This window comes from Choloepus didactylus, chromosome 5 (assembly GCF_015220235.1).
Source record: "Choloepus didactylus isolate mChoDid1 chromosome 5, mChoDid1.pri, whole genome shotgun sequence".
Taxonomy (NCBI): domain Eukaryota; kingdom Metazoa; phylum Chordata; class Mammalia; order Pilosa; family Megalonychidae; genus Choloepus; species Choloepus didactylus.
Window position 1 is genome coordinate 70676862 of NC_051311.1, and position 16567 is coordinate 70693428.

The 16567-nt window shown below is 38.1% G+C and overlaps 1 protein-coding gene across 8 annotated transcripts in view; it reads left to right on the plus strand.

The window, feature by feature from the left end:
• The window catches only part of CADPS2 (calcium dependent secretion activator 2), a 647872-nt gene that overhangs the window by 584080 nt on the left and 47225 nt on the right, over positions 1 to 16567 (plus strand). For 6 of the 8 annotated variants that reach the window (XM_037836276.1, XM_037836275.1, XM_037836277.1 and 3 more), the window contains 3 exons: positions 942 to 1089; positions 1793 to 1807; positions 7728 to 7802. In XM_037836276.1, the coding sequence (XP_037692204.1) occupies positions 942 to 1089; positions 1793 to 1807; positions 7728 to 7802 (238 nt within the window). The remainder of the gene's footprint in view (positions 1 to 941; positions 1090 to 1792; positions 1808 to 7727; positions 7803 to 16567) is intronic. The other 2 variants (XM_037836272.1, XM_037836274.1) reach the window with 1 other exon arrangement.

Consider the following 16567-nt stretch of genomic DNA (forward strand, 5'->3'; position numbering starts at 1 on the left):
ACCAGAAAGACATCATGAGACTTTGGGTCCTTCCAAATGTGCTTTCTTTTTTTTTTTTTCAATAGTTCTTACACATCAGTGTTCCATTCTAATTGGATAATCATTGTTTTTTCCATTGGCTGTGCTTATATGTCAAGAGCAATGTGGGGCCACATATTGGAATAACAGTCAAATACTGGTTGGAGCAATAGAATAAATCCCAAATTCTTTAAACCAAGAAAAATCCTATCTCTAGAAAAATATTTAATTGTCCTGTAAGGTGAAGCTATAAATTAGATTCTTTATTGTTAAAAAAAAATGATGCTGACTGAAATTCTGATGTCTCAAGTTTGTAGATATTCTTTGACTATGTTAGCAAAAATTATTTCCAAATTGGCTGTCATGCAATTTTTTTTTTTTTTTTTTTTTTTTTTTTTTTTTTTTTTTTTTTTTCCCAAAAGCCAAACTGCAACTTTGGGTATCTGAAAGAGAACCTAAGTGACATAAAAAAATTACACATTCTCTATTGCACATTAATTATGATGCTTTGGAGTTTCCATACTCCTATTTTTTTTTATTATTATTTGTTCTGCTTTAATGCAGAAAAGCATGTTATTTTTCTGTTTGAAAATTAATTCTGACAGTTATATAAAATTATGAGGTTTTCCATTAAATGTGATACACTGGTTAAACAATTAACTTATTTGTGTAGAGCTATGGTCTCAGTGACAATGTAAAGCTATGTTTAATATTAAAATATCACAATCTGGTCTTTCATATGATACATCTGAAGAGAAGAGCATCACACACACACACACACACACCGATCCCAAGCACTGCCACACAGCTCACTCCTTATTTGCATGTTTTAAATTAGCATGTGTAGTGTTGTTTTCACTTTTACAAATCAGGTGGGACATATGTCATAATGTCTTACTCAGAATTCATGTTTTAATGAATAGAACAAGAACTGCATTTGAACTCAAGCTGCAAAAGGCAAACAAAACAACTGACTTGCGCATTCCAGCTTCAGTGTGTACTATGTTTAATGTGTTAGTCGATGCCAAAAAGCAAAGCACCAAACTCTGTGCCCTGGATGGAGGACAAGAGGTAAGTGAAGTGTCATGGGTTGAAATGAAGTACAGGGTACCCTGGCAGAGGAGGATGCTATTTCCAGAAGGCACCCACTTGACTGGATTAAAAAAGATCAAGTTCTCCAACACCAAGTGTTTGTTTTTTCTTTTCTAGAACAATTTAGTGTCCACTATACTTTGCTCATGTCAGTTTCATCTTTTTTATTATGAAGACTGCCTAAAATTTTACATGCAGCCAGTGAATTTCAGATTTACCTTTAGCAGCTGAGGTGTTGTGTATTTACATAAACCTTGCTTTTTACAAGCAAATTAGAAAGCTAGAAAGCTACCCGCTTTGTTTATACAAATCTGAAGTATCCAGAGTTTGCATCCATAAAAGCAGGTCACAAAAACTACCATATGAAATACAAGTTTTCCATCTCTTAAAGATCAAGTAGAAATACACCTGAAAACTAGGCCTAGTTCTAATCAACAAATATCCCATTATTTTAATTTGATTTATGTTTTGTTTGGTTTTAAATCCAGAAACACAATTCTATTTTATTCCATGTTTTATTTTTGTAAAGAGTGGTGGATGGGCGAAAATTGATCCATTTTTCTCAGATTATCTGTTTAAGTTGACACTGTGTTGCATTTTTACCATCGTAATTACTTTTTCATCATTTCTTTGTTTTTCCCTTATGTTTCATTGTCTATTTTCACTCCATGGCATGATCCAGTTTGATAGTCAATGGGTAAGTCTCATTTTTTTGTAAAAGCACATTTTCATTGGAATTACTTTTGCAAATATACATCTTTATTTTCATCTGTTCAAACTAAAATTATATAGGTAATTCCATTTTCTGTTTGTGTATATAAGGCTAACAGCTTACCATAGCATAACAGTAGACCAAAGAAGCAATAAACATATGTAAATACCATACTTAACACCTTAAATAATGTCAAGGGGAATGTTTCTTCCCTGTTAGGCTACACAATCTGAAAACTACCCTTACATTTTTAAAGATAAAGCTATTAAAAATCAAATTAATTCAGCTTCCTTTAAATTAAATTCTAAATAAATTTAGAAGCAACGTAATTATTAGCATTTTCTAGATGTTCCTGTGTATAGTATTATATGCTTTAATATCAGAAGAATTTAGTTTGCCACTTTAGGTGACATATTTCAGAGTACTCCTAAATACTTGGACCAGGAGGCCCCACTCAAAGTTGCTTCACACAGAAGAACCCAGTTCTGGATTTCAGTGAGATATAAGCCCCAGTGATGCAGTCTTTCCTCCCACAAGTAGCCTGTGAATAACCATCATCCGAGACAACAAACAGCCTGGGTCAGGAGCTCTTCTTCCTCTCCCCACATCATCCTGGGACCTCCAAGGAGCAGAGTTTGAAAACCTTTATGCATAACAGATTGGCTAGATTATCCTCTTGTTTTTGTAAGTCAAAATGACTTTGTGCTCTACAGTTCCTACAAGTCTTGCAGTTGACACCTGGAAGTCAAACTCAGGGCAACTCTGCCAGGCTAACAATTCTCATTCTAGCACAAGAACTTGGAGAACTGTGAACATGGACAAAGAGGTCCAGAATGTGTGAATTCCATAAGTATGAATGGATCATAGTGGTATGATCCAGATATAGCCACTAGATAGTTCTCTCTGTTTATGTGCATCTATACTTAGATAATTCTTTGAGCATTTCAGAGAAAATATGTATTTCTAGTACCATGGCAAATATCCTCACAAATACATTAAGTAACTGATATGCAAGTGTTGTAGAATGTTCAGTAATTACTATTCTCTGATCGCTTACAACATGATTTATTATCTCTAATTATCTGAGTAGGCAGCAGGCTTGGATACCAATGACTTCTATCCACCTCCTCATGTTTCTCAGTACCCAGATGTAAGCCTTTAATTGTCTGCTTGAGAATATTATCTTAAATCCCTTCATAAGCCCATCCATTTTTCATCTGGTTTATAGAATCATCTTGCCTCCTCTCATTAATACTGGGTTTATCCATTTGTTCTCATTTTAACATACATTGAGATACCTGACACAATAGGCACTTATGTTAAATATTTGTTGAATGAATGTATGTAAAATATTTGTTGAATGGTTTATTGTCACTGCTTTAAAAATCCTCCCCTGTAAGAAACATCTTTGTCTAGAACTTCTAAAGAAAAACAGCCACACACACAAGTGACAAAACATTGTTACATTTTCAAATTATTCTTTACTTTAATAGGTGGATGGTTTTGAAGAGAAATCTTCTGTGTTCATTATGGCTGCACCTGTACCTTCTCACTAGAGACAATTAGTTCCCCACAACTTTCACACAATTAATGTAGTTCAAAATGTGCAGGTGTAAAACCTATTAGCAACCCTGAAAAGTGATAAACAAGAATTTCAATGCAAAAGAAAGATTTTATACATTGCTTTTTTTCTGTAGTAAACATATCCACATAGCTGCACAGGCTTTTCCTATCTTTCCCTCTCACTATGTATATAAGTTAAGTTTTAAAATTGTTCCAAATTAACAAATAGCATTAAATGCACAGATGACCTAGTGGACCCCAGTATATAGAAAGCAACAGATAAAGTTGTTGAGAGGACTGGATCCTTAGACAATTTGGAACCATGGAAGATATACATACTTAATAGGTATATCTAGCAGGGCTTTTTCCTAAAATACATAGAAATGACCTTTCAGGAATCTCTTAATAAATTTGTTTTATTGTCATTGCTGTAATTGAACCTTTCCAATTCCTTATCCACAACAATACCACCCCGATGCGCTCCTAAATTATGATTTTGTTTCCTTACGTGGCCATGATGATGCAAACACATTCTGCTACAGCCCACAATAGTGTCTAACAGAGTGACTAGGGAGCAAATGACCTGTTCATGAGACAGATGTGTGTAATGAGTCAGCAATCTCAGGCCAGTTCCTCAGGGACAGATGCTGAGATCACAAAATCAACATAGTGTTTAGAATCCTCATCCATCGCCACAGAAAAGCAGATGACACAGGAGCATTCATCTGCCCTCAAAGGCACCTTGTCCTGTGGTCCTGTACATGGAGGATTAAAGCACACTGACAGGGCAACTCAGGAGCCCGTACTTGTGCAGGGTTTGTTCTCAAAGTAAAATGCCTCCATTTCCAGAACATTCTAATATCTTTAAAATTCTTCCCAATAAAGCGACTGAGAATGTAGAACTGTAATCCAAAACAGTTTTTGAAATTACCTATATTACTGCTTGTTGAGCTGTGCATTGAGAGTTGACACCTTTCTGTACATATGTTATATTTTACAATAATGGAAATGGCTGAAGTTTTGGAATCTGACCCATGATATTCTTTGACAGTTGCTCTCTACTTATGAAATCGTACTTTGCAAGTTATCACTATTATGTATATATGTTAAAGTTCACAATTAAAAACAAAAATCCCAACAAAAGGACCAAAGTTTTTAAGAATGCTGGATTGTGCTGGCATTTTATTAGACTTCATTTCTTGCATGTTTGCCTGAGAACAGTGAGGTGAAATGATCATGTTAACCTGGGTGTAGAAAACCAGGGCTTCACACCTGTGTCTGATCTCTGACTTCCCTGGTCCCTGTGAAGTAAGGAAGTACAATTCCTGAAGGGTTATCTGAATGTAAGCTCAGAGCCATGGGCTAGAGAAGCAGTGTAAAAAGAGTTTGCTTTTGAGGGCAGATGTGGAGAGAATTAGCCTCAAGCACTGGTGTGTAGGATTATAGGCCCAACTTGAAACTATTCTGATAAGAATTTTATACATGTTTATTGGTGAGAACAAAATAAACTTCCCAAACTTTTATCAAAAATGCAGTCTCAGTCTAAAAGAGAAGAATCTACCAACTTTGGTTTAGGTAATGTAAACATGTATTCAGATCAAGTCTGTTCTTACCTGGTTGTGATCTCTTTGTGTGTATTTGTGTTTGTGTTTGAAAGCTATCTGGATCCCCTGATTAATATCTTTTTTCTAGCAAACTTTCTGTTACTCATATGTAGCAAACGTGATTATTGTCTTTGAGAATATATGTAAAATGAATTCTCAGGCCACCTTCCCACTCCTACCTACAATGTTCCCAGCTCCCCACCTGTGCAACTAGCGCAGATTTTAGAAGTTCCTGACAGTTCTAATATTGGCATTAGATCTAATCAGATAAATTTATAATAGCAGAATCCCATGTTATAAAAACATAATAAATCTCAAAGTGTTTGGGTTTGCCCCCTGGGTGATACATTTAAAATATGTACTTGTCTTTCTGTATCTCTTCCTTTTTAACTTTTTTGTTGTTGTTTTCTTCATTTCTTCATCCCTCACCCTCTTATCTTCCATCCCTCTCTCCCTTTCTTTCTCTCCTCATGGCGAGGTCAGGTATCAAAGAAGACAGTGGTCTAAGGGTTTTGTACTATGGGAGAATTTGATGGCTTCTAGAGTCCATTGGCTTTCTCTTTCAATAAAATGGTATAAAGGACTTCTTTAGTCATTTTAGTCATCACTTGATTTCAAGAATTGCCAGAATCGATCCAACCCAAAAGTTGAAAATGTAAATATGCTACTATTTTATCTTCAGTAGTCTTCTGAGAACATCTGAATGCTTTTGAGTTAAAAAAGAAAATTTATGACAAATGGAGATCAACATTGAGAATAAGACACATTTATTAAAACCTTGGAACCATTTGGAGTTCTGAGCACCTCAGTCCCTAGATATTCTGGAGCACCTTCCACTTATATATAAGAAGGAGGTGAGAAGTTTGAAGCTCATCTCCTGAATCCCTTTCCTGATCTACCTCAGACAGGAGCCTCAGTCTGCTATTTAATTTCCTCTTCTGCATAGACATCAAGTCTGGCCAGAGGAGGGTATGAAAAGGGAATAACAAAGCTCAAGTACCACATCAGAGCTCATTTGCATAAGCTCTTCCACCACCCAGTCAGCTGTACAGCTTTCAGCCAGAGCTGGGGGTGGGGTGGGGAAAGGGCTTTTTTTTTTTTTTTTAAGTGTGTCTGTGGGGTACTTACCCAGCAGACCAGTCTATGTGCCGAACTCTTCAGTTGGCCTCAGAGACATGTTCGTTTGAGGGTCTGCCTGGCCCAGAAAGTTACTGATAATTTAGACTGTATCAGAAACTCAACTACCAGCCAGCTTTTTCAGGCTCTTTTTCTTTATTTTTCCCCCTTTTCTTTTTCTTCAAGCTATTGCAAAAGCAAAAGTGTCAACACTGCAGCAATAGAAACCTTACCCTCTGTGTTTTCTTTCTACTTGTCCTTTGGGGAGCACAAGTTGGGAATTGGTAATATTTCAAGTGAGACACACAAACGTCACTGGGTGAAATGTGCCCGGAAAGCTTCGCGTATATGTTTGGTTAATTTCAGACCACTTATCATTTCACACACAGACAGAGACCAAAGAAAGAAAAAAAAAATTCACATGCCCCCAAATTTTGCTTCCTTTCTTTATTATTTATGCAGGTAGATGATGACCACTTGTAACTGTTAGAGACCACGGGGCGGCGGGTTGGAATCAGCCCTCTGATCCAAAGCACATCTAAGCTTATGTTTTTGTTCTGTGTGAAAACTTTGAGACATGTTTTCAAAAGAAGGAAAAAATAGCTTTCAAAAACTTACATCTTAGGAAACTATTCAGCCAGCAGCTGTTAAGTTGGTCTAATGTTTATACTGACCCGAGTACTTTTACTCTCTGCATTATGTTAGCTATTCCAAGAAGCCTTGAACCATCAAGATAGGGTTAGTCTTTACAAGTTACATTTTCTGTGAAGTGGTTATTGGGGACAATCTGCTGTCAGATAAATGCTTCTAAAGGAAGAATTACTGTTTAAATGGATGTGCCTTCACACTCTGTAGAAGCCCAAGCTCCTGCTAATTTAAGAATGGAACACTCTAGGATTCTCTAAAGAAAGCAAAAAGAGAGTCTTTCACGTTTATTTTAAATACATCTTTTTTGTGTTTATTTAAAGGCGCCTTTTTCATGAGGAAGCAGGAATAAAACTATGGGGAGTGAGTGCCGTTTCATTATACCTTTTATGGCCTATTAATTTGTTACCATCTATTCACCTTTGTTGATGAAATTTTAATTTTGCCCTTGCTTGAGCATATTGTAAGAATTGTATAAACTGCTGCTCCCTGTGCTGACAAAAAGGTCCTTTTAGAATGAACAATTGGGAGCTCATTTTATTTCTAGAGCACATTTAAAATAACTTATGAATGAGAGTTGTCAGACATGAAATGCTGTATTAATTAAATCTTTTTCTAGTCTTTTTGCTTCTCCAGCTAAACCAACCCTTTAGAAAAATACACGGCCACCTTAATTATAGAGAAGACAAAAAGTATCCTTCACATTCCTCTGCCTGAATAAGAATAAGAACTCAATTCATCTAAATAATAACCCCATTAGCTGCTTAACTCAACAGTGTACATGGGAAAATTTTCAAATCACAATGTAAAAAGTGTTGATTGGTGGATTGTTTTCAAGGTTTTGTTTTTCTAATGTTCAAAATAACTATTTTGAGTTAATCTGATATGTCATAACTAGCAGCTTTAAAGCATTTATGAGTTGAGACAAAAGTTTTGTGTCCATATCAACTAATGCATCTTTGTCTTTTAATGTCTAGCAACAGTACCATTCAAAAATAGATGATTTGATTGACAATACTGTAAAAGAAATCATTTCACAGCTAGTTTCAAAGGTAATGTATGATATTTTCACCTTTTAAAGTCAAATTTTAAAATTTTTAAATAATTTTTACTTGAGAATTTTTGGAAACATGTCTGTTATATTTCTAAATATCTACTTGAGAAAGTAGTTTTGAAAATAAATGCAAGAAAATCTGAGATTTTAAGAAAAGTTGTGAGCAAAATGGAATATGAGCACTCTTTGTCAATAACTTTTGATTTGTGGTTTGTAATGAATTTTAGCTTTTCTTGTAATTGTTGCCCTTTTAAAAATAACTCTATCTTCCAGTAATGCCTTATTAGTTCATATCCGCATTGTTTATTTGTTTTAATTCCAAGGCTGATTTCAGTAGTCGTCGGTCCTTTAAGTTAGCCCACTTGTTGGGGAGACAGGACTGGGCCTCAGAACTGGTCTCATAGGCAGACAGGGAAAGCTGACAGGTTCTGAGGTTCTCCACGCCCAGGAGTCTCCCACCATCTCCCATGTGATGCTTGGAATATATTTCACAAAAGCTATGGTCTTTAATTCTGCAAATAGAGATGAAGCTGAAATCGGTGTGCCCTTTGGGAGGGTTAATATAATTAGGATCCCAAGAAGGTGTAACTGGCTATGATGGGTGGTATTTGAGATCAAGAATTGAGGGGAGAAGGAGAGAGGCCTTTAGAACACCAGGAGCTTTAACTGGAGTGAGGAGAGAGAATGTATGTGCTCTAAGGGGCGCTTTCATATGAGCAGATATATCCCTTCCTCTCACATGCTTGCTCAAAGAACCCCAAGTCAGACTTCAAAAAACAACTGGAAGAATGTGTAAGAAGCAAAGAAAAAACCACCCCAATTTGATAAACAAAGAATTTGAATGAATTGCTTAGAAAAATCAGAGATGGCCAGTAAACATAAAAATAAAGTTAAATGTCATTAATAATTTAAGGAATGCAAAGTAAAACTACAGTAATATATCATTTTGTCTGTCAAATTAGCATGCCTGTTTTTAAGCTAACACTCTGTTTCTGTAAAGGTGAGTGAGATGCATATTTTCCATATATGGGAGGATAAATTGTGACACCCTTTCTGGAAGATAAGTTTGGTAATATATTGAGGACATTAATACCCTTTTGTCTAATAATTCTTTTTTTGCATTTCTCTTACTACTTAGAGAGATGTGCAAAATACATTGGTATTTGTCACATTATTTCTAATAATGAGAAATCGGAAACAACTTTAATCTAATAGGAGGGAAATGATAAAGTAAATTATGGGACATCTATTGTTTAAAACCATGCTTTCAAAGATTTTTCATGGTATAGGAAAGATTTCAAAATATAGTATAAAAAGAAAAAAGCTGAGTATTTAAAAGTGTAAAGTATGATATGAATTTGCAATGCAGAGAGAAAATTCTATTAGAATAAATACCAAAATATTAACAGAGCTTTTCTCTAGATGGCAGGATTATAAGTGGTTTTTGTTTTATTCTTCAGTTTTGTGTGTATGTGTGTGTTTTCCACATTCTCTGGTGACTGGTCAAAGTGGAAAACAACCACCAAAAAAAAGATGACTTTGGAGTAGCACCTCCTTCCTTACCAGCCTGTGCTTGTTCTGGTAATGGCCTCCACCACCACCCAAAAACCCCACCCACACATACAAGAGCACATTCACAAACACATGGAAAGGAAAAGGGATAGTAAGAGCATTATCTAGGAGATGGGGTAAAAGGTAAACCACCGGATCCTTCATTCCTTAAAGAAGAATGGTGAGATTTCAGCCCTCTGAGGAGCTCAGAGCATCAGCCTGCAGCACAACATGGTCAACCTACCAAAGTAAAATCAAGTCCAACGCTGCACCTTCCTTCTCAGTGAGGCAACTGGGGACATTTTATCCAGACTGTAACTTTCCCATAAGCACAATTCTGCCATCGAAGTTGCCTTTTGTATGACGTTTGCCTAATGGAATCACTTGGGCCACAAAGGAAAAAGTCTATCTGGTTTTTCGCAGGTGAAGGGTACAAAGGAGGCAGGCAGGGCTGCATGTCATCTCTGCATTCGTTTCTGGCAAAATAAGAAATTTGAATTTTTCTATATCAAATGTATCTGGTGAATTGGAGAAAAAAATGTGTATCTGAGTTAAGTAAGGAAAAGATGGTCTCAAGATCAGCTCTATCCAGTAGAACTGCCTGTGATAATGGAATGTTCCTTCTGCAGTGACCAATGCAGTAGCTAGTAGCCATGTGTGGCTGTGAAGCCCTTGAAATGTGACTAGTGTAACTGGGCAATTGGGTTTTTCATTTTATTTCATTTTAATTAATCTTCCTTTAAATAGCCACACATAGTTATTATATTTGGAGCACAGGTCTAGATTATAGTTTTTCTGTATGGATACATTTCTCCTGCTATCAAAGAGCTCTTACGTAAAAGCTTTAATTCTTTGGTTGAAAAGCATAAATTAATTTAACAAGTTGAGCCATCCATCTTAAGCTTCCACAGAAGATGACAGTAAATGATGATTTTTATTTTCCTTAAAAAAGCATCCTGTAATACAATGATTCTTTAATTTTAATAAGCCTAAAAGATGACCTAGGGCTTCTTAAAATGCAGATTCCTGAGTCCCACTGCCCAGAGATTCTGAATCAGACATTTGGAGAAGAGAAAGGGCAGAGAGATGCATGTTTAACCAGCCATCAGGATGATGTTGATGTAGTCATCCATGAGCCCCACTTTGTGGAACACTACTGCGATGAATCTCCATCCAGGCTGACCTTTAATCTTCAGGCCATTTCAAACAAACAACCTAGAAAATAGCTTTTTTCACATTTGTTTAGAAAAGAAATTATTTTTTTAAAAGGGGGTATATTTACGAAGTACCTGCTGTGAAACAGCCATGTGCCTGTTTTCTTTCATTTAAACCTCACAATGCCTGTGAAATGGATGGCCGTATCCCTGTTTTACAGATAGGAAGATAAACTTCAAAGTAGTTCAGTAAAATGACCAGGGTCACACACCTAAATAGTGAGAGAGTCAGGATTCAAACTTCTGAGCTTTGGATTCCTGTAAAACACTTACTGACTCCAGATCACCAGAAATCAGTAATAAGGTTGAATAAATTAAAAATATGCCACTTCCATGATAAGTGTCTTAACCCTGTCAAATTCCAAGAGTGATGTCCCAGACATTTCTATAGCACAGCAATTAACTTTTTATAACATAGATAAATAGAATAGGGAATTTCTTGTGTTGTATCTCAACAGTTTCTTCCTATATTTTAATTGTTCGGTGTGTTTTGATAAACATGTTTGCTACATTTAGATAAATAAGAAGCTAAACTTCCTTCTTTTTACCTCTTCTCTTCAATTCCACTTCAGATCCTCTCCTTATCCTCCTGCTTTTCTTCTCAAATAATATGAGAGTGGCCCAGGCTCTCCGTCTCCCACTGCATTTAACAGCATCTGCCCCTACTATACACACATTTTGCATGCCTAGAAAAGGTCTTGGCCTTCCTTCCCTGTGTTTTTCTCTCTTCACCTAGCAGCTAAATGCTAGTGTTCCTTGGGCTTCCACCTTCAGTCTTCTTTTGCTCTCATTCTACAAATTTTTGTGACTTTTATGCTTCCAGCTTGAACTATTTGCTGATGATTCCCAATTCTATACCTAACAGGCAGTGTGAAATCATGGTTCAAAGCCCCACTGAAGACCACATTCCCTGGGTCCAAATCCTGACTCCACCACTTATGGCTGACCTGTGGCAAATTACTGTCTGTGCCTCAGTTTCCTCACCTATAAAATAGGGGTAATAGTATATTTACTAGTCTTAGTAAGTTAATATTGTTAAGGTGCTTAGAACAGTGGCCAGCACATTGTAAGTACTACTTAGGTTTTAGCTAATGTTTGTTATTATTGTTGGTCTGGTTTTCATTGTTTTCACCTACAACCCCATATTTCCAGTGGCCTCCTCCACATCTCCATGTGCTCAGTGTCTGTAAAGATGCCCCCATCACTTCCACCCTAAGCCCGCTTTTTGTTTTGTATTTACTGTTTCCATTAGCAGTACTGCTTTCCCAGCTGTGAATCCTCTTTATCCTGGGATTGCCATCATCCTAAAGTCCACTCAAGTTTTACACACAAGAGGCCACTAGGACTTACTAAGTCAATCATCTACATACGGCCTTCTAGCTCCCACTCGATTCTCACTAGCACCTCTTTCAGGCCCTGGTCGCTTTTCCAGTTTTTGGGGATTGAATCATGACCCCCACAAAAGACATACTCAAGTCTTCATCCACATTCTGTGGGTGCAAGCCCATTTGTGCACAGGACCTTTGAAGTTGTTACTAGTTAAGGTGTGGACTCATTTGTGGATGGGAACTTCAAAGATCCAGTTTAGATGAAGCTAAATTGAATCAGGGTCGTCCTTAATCCATGACTGGAGTCCTTAGAAGGCAGAGAACATTCTGATGTACTCAGTAGAAGCCAGAAGTCAGAAGAAACCACAGTTAGAAGCCAGAGACAGAGATCACATGGGACAGAGAATACCAGAAAGCTATCCCCAGAACATTTTGGAGAAAGCATGGCCTTGCTGACTCCTTGATTTTGGGCTTCTAGCCTTCAAAACCATGAGACAATAAATTCCAGTTGTTTAAGCCACCCATTCTGTGATACTTGTTACAGCAGCCCTGGCAAACTAAGACATCTGTTTAAATTCTTGTCCTATTGGTCTCCACCATATCCCCCACTTCCTCCAGTCAGCTGTCCACATACCTGCCAGAGGGACCTTTCCAAAATGCAAATTTGGTCATGTCTTGCCATTGCTTTCTACTTTACAGAAGTTTCCTACTGCCTGTGCCATCGTTTCCTAAATTGTGCCTTCAATGACCCTTGCCCCTTGCCTCCTGAATGTGGTTGATGTCCCACAAGAAGAAGCTGCTGATGCATTTGGGGAATGCTGGGTTCCTTAAGTTACATGGGTGTTTAAGAATGCAGTGTCCCCATATATAGCCCACCCTGGGACCCTAGAATTCCTAATAATAACTTGCAAGAGATTATTGTTCCTTAGAAGTATCTGCGAAAGGTTGGCCCAGAAAGAAAAACATTTTAGCAGCACCTCCCAGTCCCTTCACAGTCTAATTACTCTTGTCTCTCCAGTGCACTCACCCTATGCTCTGCCTCTTCCAGAATTCTAGTGGTTTCACGAAGAGTCACACTTCTGTGCCTTTTCACAAACCTGCCCCTGCCTGGAGAGCCCTTTCCTCTATTCCTTTTATCATTCACCTGGAAAACTCTTGTTATCCTCTCCTTCAGCTCTCTCCATGCCCAGAGCCTTGTGTGTGCGTTTCCCCTGGCATTCCCATGTAGTTACATGTCTGTCTCTCCTCCTATACCCTGAACCTCTTGAGAACAGGAGTCTTACTCTATTTACCCCTTGTGCTTAGTTCAAGGCTCATCATATAACAAATACTTGGCAAGTGCTTTCTGAATGAGTGGTATTAAGAAAAGAAGGAAGCACATCAGGAAAATGTTAAAGAAACTTGCTTTGGCCTCAGTACTCTGGTTCTGTTCTAACCATAACTTGGAACATAGAATAAAATATTTTGCACAAGATTATATTCTGCAACTGGGTCCTTAATGATAAAAGACAATAATCATATTTAAGAAAGGATGGACATTCATGGCTGTGAGGCACTGTAGAGTTGTAGAATGCAGTTGTGTGCCAGAAACTGTGCCAACCAACACAGACAAGGTCCCTGCCCGCAGGGGGCCTGTTGACCCCTGGGAGAGTTGCACTAACAAATGCATAATGACTCTGACAAATTTGCTATGTAGGAGAGCCTAAAAAAAAGTGGTTGGTCTAGTCAAGGACAGCAGGGAAAGCTTTCTACAGCAGTGAATCTTGAGCAGAGTTCCAAAGGGTGAAAAGTTAACTATGAGAAGAGGGGCAAGGGTGATTAGGTAGGAGAAGCTGAAAGATTTGATGCAAGAGGAGGTTGCAGATGTGAGCAGGGGCTTGTAAGGCCCTGTTAGAGAGTTTAAAGTCTTCATCCTGAGGGCAATGGGAAGTCACTGAATGGTTGGGGGCTGTGGAGTAGAAAGGCTGGAAATTAATCCAATCTGTGGCAAGCAGATTGGAGGGAAGCCCAAGGTCGATGCAGAGAAATGAGTTAGGAGACTGTTACATTGGTCTCTTTGAGAGATGATGCTATTTTAATGGACTAATTCAAGGCATTTAAGATGTTCAGTGGATGGGGTTAGCAATGGGAAGGGAAAGGCACGATATTAAGGATTACTTCTACATCTATGGCTTGAGGCACAGGATGGATATTGGTGCCATTCACTGATGTAGGGAACTCGGGAACAGGAGCAGATTTGGAGGGAATTACTGTGATGTCTGTACTGGAGATGTTGAGTTTGTGACATCCAAGGGAAGAGATGTCAAGGAGGCATTCAGTTATTTGGGTCTAGGGTTCAGAGGAGGGATATGGGCTCAAAATATTAATGTAATTATAAGGCTTCAACAATTAAAATGATTGTATTTCAGTGGCTGTTCTCAGGCGGATATACCGTAACTGGAATCCCTATGGAAGAAATGGAAAGCAACCTTAAAGGAAGGATTAAAAAGAATAATAATAATGATGATGCTTCTGGCCTGAAAGGGACTTAGTTCATTTCTGCTGAGAGGAAAAAAAAAATTGATGAGAGGAACTTTAAGTTTTGCCAGGAAAGCATACAGGAAATATCAGATTTATTGCCATCTTATATGAAAAATAATTAAATTGGCCAAACTGTGAGACAGTCAGAAAAGCTGGGCTCTTCTCATTAAATGCTAGGTCCCCTTGCACAACTCAATTTCCTCATCACAAAAGCAGGGGTATTGGATAAAAAAAAAAAAAAATCCACAGCCTTTCCCCAGTCTGAAACTAAAATCCTGGCATGTATTTCTGTATGGAGCTTGCTGGGAGTTAGCATCTTTTGTCCCCAGGTTCTAAAGTCCCATTGCACACAGAATGCTAGAGCTGGAAGAGGACCCTGAAGTCATCAAACAGGGGCTTTTCAAATATTTTTAGAATTTCAACAAATATATCTCAGGTGACACCCCAAATGAAACACCAGTCACAGAAAAGCTGCTGTGACTGAGGAGGGTTAGGAGACTTAAAGCCCTACCTGCATCTCCCAGGGCAGGCCTAATGGCCAGAATCCACCCCAGGACCCAGTCCTCTTGTGCACAGAGGAGGAAACAGAGGCCCAAAGTCACACAGCAGAGAGCAACAGGACCAAGATTTGGAATCCTGTGAATCTGTGATCTTTCCACTACACCACACAGAACTCAGAAAGATCAGAGAGGAAGAGAGTGGCAGCTTCAGCCTCCAGTCTTCCCGCATCCCAGTTGTATCCAGGTTTTACTCCCCAGCCTTGCGTCCCACCTTTGATATCTGTTCCATGCGCCTGTACACACTGTGGGACCAGCTGGGGCAGGCAGGCAGGTACAGCACCTGGTAAGTCAGATAGATGAGAATGGAATTCATTGTATGTTGTGATGAGGATGCTGAAGAAAAACTAGGAGGACTGAGAGAGTAAGAACCGGTCAGGGGAAAGGGTCAGCAGAGCAAAGAATGAGGAAAATGTCAACTCTCATAATGAAGGCACTCTTATAACAGGGGCTCAGAGTAAAGGTCATAGCAATAATAATCAACTTCTTAGGTCCTCAGTTATTGCAAAAGGAATTTCAGAAGAATGCACACTTTCTCTCTGATATACACTCACATTCATTTTGATGACCTGGAATATTTTTCCCTGAATCTCTCTTAAGAATAAGATGGACAGAGCCTACATGTATCTGTCTGCTTATATGATGTCATTAGAATGTCTCCACAGTCAGCCTGGTGAAATTAATGTGATAAAATTTATTTAGTAAGATCAAGACCATATATTCACATAGAATCAGAAGGCCCTTGTTCAAATCCAAGTACATGCTCAAAAGAAATCACACAGACTGTCAGAGAAGAAATATAAAATAAGGTCAGTTTATTTGTGAGATCAAGGGGGAAAGGAAAATGAGATAAGAAAGCATGGAGAATTCCCCATCACCTGGGCTAGGTGTGCTGTTTTGGAAGTTATCTCAAATGCCTTGTAAAACAAGATATGGTATGAATAAATATGTGCTGTCAAATACTATCCATCTTTTGCTATAGATGTGTACAATCTGGAAGGACCTTTTAGGAATCAGTTGGAACAAAGCTTCAAAGAAGACATGGATTCATAGTTTGGGAACAGAGGCTGGAAGACGAGACAACTGCACTTTATCATAACATTAATATTATGATTCAGGGAAGGAAATCTATTTTCTTCCAGTCCATGACATTCTGGTTCTGTGTGGATTGTTAGCAATACTAATTAGTCCTGATGTTACCTAACAAAAATAAAATATCTGCTAATAGATATCCTCACTCCACCCCCCATCCACCCTACCCCCCCACCCCCCCACACACACAAACCCTACTTTTTTCAGTGGACTTTGTTTTAAACAAAAAAACAGGTCCCTAAACACACTTTCGTGATCAGTCTTACTTATGGATGAAATCTGTTCTGTGCCGTCTTACTTGTGGATGAAATGTTTTCTGTGGAAGTTGAAAATCTATAATATAAATGATGCAAATATCCCTTGTTTATTTCATGAAATGTCACAGCCAAAAAAGTAAGAACCGTGTAGTTTGGCCCTATTATTCAACAGCTGGAACACTCCCCATCACTTCTTAGAATTTGTGCTTCTATCTCCCATATGTGTAGGAAAATGCATCTTATA